Consider the following 7,031-nt stretch of genomic DNA (forward strand, 5'->3'; position numbering starts at 1 on the left):
GCCACTGCCAGCCCCTGCCCCCAGTAAGAATGGGAAACCCAAAGACTTGAGAGTGATAGAGTTTATTGACTGACGTCCAGGGGTGTAGTACTGATAACCCCAGTACTTACCAATAACGTGTGATGGTATAATAAGAATAAATAATAATAACAGCTGGAGGTCAACGTAATACTAATCTTAATAAGAAGAATTCTGTCTAACATACATTAATCCTATTACTATCTCCTAAGGTATACCTAAATCCTATCGCTACTAATAACAACAACTAACAATAACAACACCTAAAGAATAATGTAAAACTGAGCTAGACTAACAGGAACAATAGCATCAACAAGAATAACAATAAGAAGAACTAGGGAAATAAGGATGGGAGGGGACCTAAGACTACCGGGGGGCTGCTGCCCTCAGGTGGTATTTCAGTGGTGGTGGAGGAGCTCAGCCCAGGAGTGGGGTGTTTTTTCTGGCGGCGGTGGATCTTGAGATGGGAGTTCCTGCCCCGAGTGGTGTTAAAGAGCCTGGAAATTCGAAAACACGCAGGGATTTGTAATTCCTCTTGACAATTCCCCCATCAGCCTGAAGCCAAGCTGCCGAGTTTCTGTTGCTGGGGATTTGGGCAGGTCAGCGTTTAAACAAAGCGCATGGAGGGGGTGGAAGGTGGCTGGGAAGGCATGGGAAGGGCGAGGGGAATCCTGAGCTCCACCTCCCCACTCCGGAAGTTTCCATTTTATCCCAAATCAGCTCGTTTCCAGAAGAAGCTAAATCCAGAGTCACCTGTGGCATTCGGGGCAGGAAAATCCACTCCCGTCACTGCCGCCGCTGGGCTGGTGTGGAGCCTGGCGCCGGTTCTGCCCCTTTGGTGGTAGGTTCTGATGGGGCAGAACACGGCGCCTCGTCCTGGGGCTGCAAACGGTCTGTAAACCAGAGAGAGTTTATTGCTATATTCCTTCTTGTTCTTTCTCTTCCCAACAGGTGGAGAGCTGAAGGGGAAATGGATCTTCAAATCTCTGGGAAGGGCCCGTGCACATGGGACCGTGTTCCATCCAGCACAAACGCAGCTGTCAAGCCGAGCCTGCCCTGGTGAGATCCTCTGAACACCAGTGAGCCCAAATGCTTTAATGGGATGGTGAGGACAGGCACCTCAGCAGAAAATTGGGGTAATTTTGAGCGGCGGGAGTGGAGTCGCCCTTTGCTGCCCCAAAGTTGCAAGTGGGGAATAACTGAGCACCTTGTGTTCAGGCTCCTCCAGCTCCTCTAGCAGCCTTTTGGTCTTTCCTCCCCTGATCACAACGGTTTTGTGGCCGAGTCTGATCTTCTTCTTCCAGGTAAAATAATATTCCACGCACTGCGCTACGGTCTTAGTTGGAATCTGTTGTGAGCAGAAGAGAAGCAGTCTGTGAGGGCGATGGCGGAGGCAAACCCTGAAGGCACACACGTACAACAAATGCATCCAGCGGCTTTACCTCCTGCTGCAGTTTGTGGAAATCGGTCTTGTGTTTGCGGAAGGCGATGTCAAAGAGCTGCTGCTCCAGGGGGGTCCACGTGTCCATACCTGGGAAGGATCCCCAAGGTGTGAAAGAGGAGATGAGCGCAGGCAGAGAGATGTCGGCACAGCTCCTCAGTGCCCTATTGACATCTCTGCTCCTTCAGAGAGCAGCTGTGCAAGGCCAGAGCCCCACGCTGGAGGTTACCTGTATAATGGTAGCCAGCCAGCGGATGGTGTTGATTTGGCTGGGGACCCCCCTGGCGCAGCAGCTCCAGAGCCTCCTGTGGAAGTGAGTGGAAAAAGACATTGCTCAGCCCGGGCAGCGCTTGGTGAGAGCGCTCCAGGATCTCCTGGGCTGCGGGAAGGTGTGGGAATGATTCCGATGCCGAGGCAGGTCCATGCTCCACCGGCCCTTAACGCGGCTGTGGCACCAAGAACCGGTCCCTTGAGCTAAGAGCCCAGATTGCAGCGCATGGAGCAGAGAGCTGGGAGCGCCTCCAGCTCGCCCCAGGGACACAAAGGCCGTCCCAGAGCGTTGTTAATGACGCCCCAAGAGCCGCTCTTACCAGGACGTTGCCGCGCGCCTCGTGCAGGCAGTGCATTGCACGCTCTAAGGTGGTCTTGGCGCGCGGCACGTCGCTGGACCTCGCTAGGTTGAGGAGCTCGGTCACTGCAAGCAGAGCGGGAAGAGAAAGTCAAGGTTCTGTGCAAACAAGGGGGTGACGGGAGGAACATCTCGGGGGTTCTTTGGAAGAAAAGCGTTAAAGAAACCTCGATCCGGTGTTGACGGGTCCCAGACGAGCCAGGCTTTGTCCTCTTCCTCCTCCATTGGCAAGCGGGAGGGATCCCGAAACTCTGGGATCTCTGCCTGATACTGGGCGCCGATGTTAATGTGCCTGCAGTAAGGAGAAAGAGGAGGTGAGGAAGGCGAGAGGTGAAGAGATGCATCACTGTCCTCAAACCCTGAGCGGAGGCAGGAGCTTCGCTTTGAGCCTAAGAGTGAGCGGGGAAAGAAGAGCTGAGGCCACGAGCGTGGATGGAAAAGGACATCTGGGAATGGTTTTTGCAGTGCTGGGCTCGGGACCAAAGCTGGGATTGCACCGCAACGGCCCCGGGTGTTTGGAGGCAACGTCATTGTGGCCGGTGGGCATCGAGAGCCCTGCCCGGCCCGTGGCACTTGCAGCGACCACACGCTGACCCCACAGCAGCGGTTCCCTCAGCGCCCCTTTCCCTAAGGTTTGTGATATTCCTGGTGCGGTCCAATCACTCACGGCCCAGTGCTGGTGACATCTTCCATCAGGCAGAGCCCAGAGTCTCCGGAGTCCATCCCACCTGGAAGAGAGGAAAACCCGCTCAACATTGCAGTCCTTCTGCCAAGACGGGCCTTCAGCCTTCAGCACATCCTCACCACTGCAAATCACCAGCTGCCACCCCAAATTTCCCTCCTTTCACCCTTTGTGCTTGGAAGCTTCAGGAGATGGACCCCGCGGATGTCCCCCCCTCGGGGGACACGACCACAGGTCTGTGGAGCCCCCTCCCGTCCTACTACCCGTTGAGCGCAGGCATGAGGGTTTTCGTACCTAACACCGCCCCAAAGAGCTGGATGGAATCGCTCGTGGCTTTGGAGGAGGAAGAGGAAGGCTGTTCTTATGGTCACTGGGGCTCTTTCTCACACAGGACACCTAGACAAAACAAATCCAAATAAACCATTGAATCCCTGCTCATGGCAGGAAAGGAGTGGAACAACTTGGAGGTGCCTGCGAACACAGAGAAGCAAGCTTGGGATGGCCTCTGAGTGCTGGAAGCATAATAAACCCAGTCGATTCTTTCCTGTGAGGGTGGTGAGGCACTGGAATGGGTTGCCCAGGGAAGCTGTGAATGCTCCATCCCCGGCGGTGTTCAAGGGCAGGTTGGACAGAGCCTCGCGTGACCTGGTTTAGTGTGAGTTGTCCCTGCCCATGGCAGGGGACTTGGAACTGGATGAGCTTAAGGTCCTTTCCAACCCTATTCTATGACTCTATGAAATTCTAAAATGGCCTAGGAATTCCTCAAGTGGCACTGGAAAAGTCCAAGTGCCCAGGAAAATGCCATGTTTTTCCCTAGGTTTCGTGCCCATCCTGCATCCTTGTGTCCATGCACCCAGTGTCACCTTTCTCAGCGCCTCCGTTACTGTAGAAAGTACCAGCAAGTCCCTGTCAGTGGGTGATTTGGGTGTGATTTGGGGGATTGGGGATCATGGAACGGTTTGGGTTGGAAGGGACCTTAGAGCTCATCCAGTTGCAAGCAGGAGGCAGGGACACCTTCCACTAGTGCAGGGATGGGGCAGGCCCAGCTTCTGCGTTCAACCCGTTTTGGTGTCCCGCCAGCCTCCCAGGGAAGAACTTCTGCCTCAGGTTTCACCTCAGTCTCCCCTCTGGCAGGTTAAAGCCATTCCCCCCTGTCCCCTCCCCACAGGCCCTTGCTCTCCCTAAAAGAGTCAAGGCAGATGCCAGGCTTTCAGGCCCCGGAGCTCTTGGCTGCGGCTGAGCCAGCGGCACTTGCACGGCGCTGACCATTGCAGTGGCTCCGGTGAGGCTGCTTGAGGTGTTCTGGGTCATTCCTGTAACCCCCGAAGGATGGGATGGGCACCCACCTCTTTCTGCTCTCTCGCAGGGCAGCTTCTCTTGTCTCTCGCCCTGGCAGCTTGTGCTCTGCAGGGCATTTATAGTCTCCCGTTGCCAGGTGACGGGTTCTGTTGTGTTCCATTGGGTTCCGTTGGGTTCCGCGAGAGTTCGGTTCCGTTGGGTTCTATGGGGTTTCATGGGGGTTCCATGAGGTTCCATAGAGCTTCCGTGAGAGTTCCCCTGGGTTCTATGGAGGTTCAATGGGGTTCTGTGGGGGTTCCGCTGGGTTCCGTGTGCTCGAGCACTCGGACATGGTGAACGCTGATGCACAAACTTTAAGTCCTTTCCCGTTGGTTCCCCATGAATGGGGATGACAAGCACTGCTGCAGCAAGTAAAGCTCCTCTGAGCACGATGGGAGCTAGCGAGAGCCCCGAACAGGAATCTTGCTCACACTGACTCCTTACTCTTGGTTTTCCATCCCACGGTGCTCAGGTGCAGGAATAATCAGCGAAGGATTGTGGGTCCCTTTTCCTGCTGCTCCTCCTTGCCCTGTGGGCAGCGCTATGGGAAGAGCTGAGGTTCTCCAGCCCTCTCTGGGTGGAGAAGAGCTGACGCAGCTCTCGCCCAGAGCTGCTGCTGCCATCGGGACCAAGGAGAGGGGCTGCTGGTGAGGGAGGAACCAGGGAAAGGGGGAGCAAATGAACACGCTGAAGCCAAAGGCTGCCTAAAGGCAGGATTTAATCCGAGCGGTCCCAGGAGTTCCAGCTCCCAGGTCCCCATGGTCCCCATGCATCCCACTGTGTCCCCATGTGCCCCACTATGTCCGCAAGCGTCCCACTGTGTCCCCACGTGCCACACCATGTCCCCATGGTCCCATTGTCCCTGTGCTCATCATGGGTGATACCTGAGATGCCGTTTGGAGAGCTGGGAGCAATAGGGAGCCCCTGGGGGATACTGGGAACCCCTGAGGGCAACCCAAAACCTGTGGGGTTCAACTTGGCGCAACTTGGAGCCCTTCGAGAGCCTCTGGGTGTAACTGGGAACCCCCAGATGTACTGAGAAGCTTTCTGGGGGCAACTGAGAGTAACTGGGAACCCCCTGAGAATCTCTGGGTGCCACTGGAAAGCCCTGAATGCAACCCAGAACCCTTCTGGGGGCAACTGGGATTAAGTGAGAACCCTTCTAAGGGACCCTGAGGGCAAGTGGAGTAGTTGGGAACACCTCGAGAGCCTTTGGGAGTCCCTGGAAGCTCCTGGGTGTAACTGGAAATCTCTTTGGATGCTGTCCTTGGTGACGCTTTGGGTTTCTTTACATGAAATCCTTTTAAATGTTTGTCTAAGGCTAGAAATCACAGCAGTTTACAATATTTGTGTCTTTTGCAGTTTGAAAACTGAGGCAAAAGATGAGTAGGGGTGATCATGGTGGTCTAGAGAAAGAATGAGGCTGTATAAAGAGTAGACAGTAAACATCACCTTCATTTTTTCCTGTTGGTTTCTTCCTTGTTGGGACAGAGCAGTAACTTCATAGCTTGATGCCTTGCCATATACAGTTAAATGTATCCGTGCTGCTTCACTGTCATCCTCTTCCCGTTCCTTCTCCCTGAAATGGGTAATGTGAAAACCAAGTTAAAGGCAGGGTTTTAGGATCTGTATTTGTAAATCTACAAATCAGATTTGTCTGCATCTTCACTGCACCTCCTTAAAAGCCACCAAGCTCCAGTCCAGTAAACAGAGTTGGTTTTATATGCTAAGGGGCTGCCAACAGCCTCTGCTTTGCGTAGCCCAGCTGTGCCATTCGCTATCTTCTTTTTCTCAGCATTTTCCTTCCCAGATTCAGAGATAAAATGATTTAGAAGAGTATTTTAAGAAGCAGCAAGTCAAAGGTGTCTCCTCTGCCATTAACATAAGGCTCACAGAGGTGCACAACAGCACACCAGGGGATTTGAGGACGAGCTGATCATTGTGCATCCTTCAGGGATGAGAGGTAGCTTGGTCTGGCCGTGCCATCCCAGTGCTGCAGGAAGCACAAGTTGAGAGGTTGGATGTTAGAAACCTGGTGACAGAGATTCCCTCATCACTGGGTCCAGCCTCAGTCTCCTGCACACCACCACATAGCAGAACCACTTCCTAACCTGCCCTAATCAATATCCTTGTCCTCTATTTTGGGACTGAAATTCGTAATCACTGTGTCTGACCACAAGCAGTGGGGAATGTTTAGGAGGAGGAGAACCGCTGCAGTCTCGTTTTTAACAGTGTGCAGCTCAAGGGCTCTGTGAAAGAGAGAGAAGTGCCCACTAACCTGGATTTTAACCACCTCCCCATTGCTAATGCCTCGGATCATCACCTCAGTTGTATGTCTAAAACGCATTTTGCTGGAGCTAGCTGTGGAGGTGGCATTTTAGTATTTGTGCAGTGTAGAAGAGCAAGCTTTGTTACATATGTCTGGATGAGGTATTTCTTCCGGGCTGCACTTTACCCAGTGCAGCCCAGTTTTCTGCAGTCTGAAGAAATTACCATGGTACTTAGAAAGGAAGAGAAGCTCTGAGAATGCCCCCTTCTCTGTCAGATGAAGGGCAGGACTGTATGCCTTCTTCATATCTTGTTGTTCTTTTCTGTTTTATCTAGTGACACCTTGTTCATATTTTCTCTTCCCTAAAGCATTAGCCATGAATCTTGTAGCTGTTGGACCGACCCGATGACATGCTGAACCACACTGATGGAATCTTGTTCTTTCTCTTTCCTTGACCTTTCCACCTCCTTCCTCCATGCATTCAGCCTCTCATAAGAAAAACCAAAAGCTACTCATATTTATGTTTTCCAGCATGTGTCATGGAAAATGTGTAATTGTATCTTCCCTATTCAAAGAAATCTTTTTCTTCAGACATTTTTCTCACCGTAGATTTAATTCACTGACTTTCTCTCCATTTCATAGCCTTCAAAAGTGT

General features: G+C 52.7%; 2 protein-coding genes across 2 annotated transcripts; both read right to left on the bottom strand.

The window, feature by feature from the left end:
* Window positions 1–1,345: 1,345 nt before the first annotated feature.
* LOC133277610 (zinc finger protein 541-like) lies at window positions 1,346–2,156 on the bottom strand. The gene is made up of 3 exons (XM_061469592.1): window positions 2,050–2,156; window positions 1,689–1,764; window positions 1,346–1,549 (listed from the first exon to the last, which is right to left on the bottom strand). Exons 1-3 carry the CDS (start codon window positions 2,083–2,085, stop codon window positions 1,356–1,358), a joined length of 306 nt encoding a protein of 101 aa, XP_061325576.1. The 5' UTR covers window positions 2,086–2,156; the 3' UTR covers window positions 1,346–1,355.
* On the bottom strand, window positions 2,151–2,939 carry LOC133277609 (zinc finger protein 541-like). The gene is made up of 2 exons (XM_061469591.1): window positions 2,755–2,939; window positions 2,151–2,379 (listed from the first exon to the last, which is right to left on the bottom strand). Exons 1-2 carry the CDS (start codon window positions 2,841–2,843, stop codon window positions 2,151–2,153), a joined length of 318 nt encoding a protein of 105 aa, XP_061325575.1. The 5' UTR covers window positions 2,844–2,939.
* Window positions 2,940–7,031: the final 4,092 nt, after the last annotated feature.

This window comes from Pezoporus flaviventris, unplaced genomic scaffold (genome assembly GCF_033815535.1).
Source record: "Pezoporus flaviventris isolate CSIRO_AGI_PZ_B2104156 unplaced genomic scaffold, CSIRO_AGI_Pfla_v1 ptg000059l, whole genome shotgun sequence".
In the NCBI taxonomy this organism is placed as follows: domain Eukaryota; kingdom Metazoa; phylum Chordata; class Aves; order Psittaciformes; family Psittacidae; genus Pezoporus; species Pezoporus flaviventris.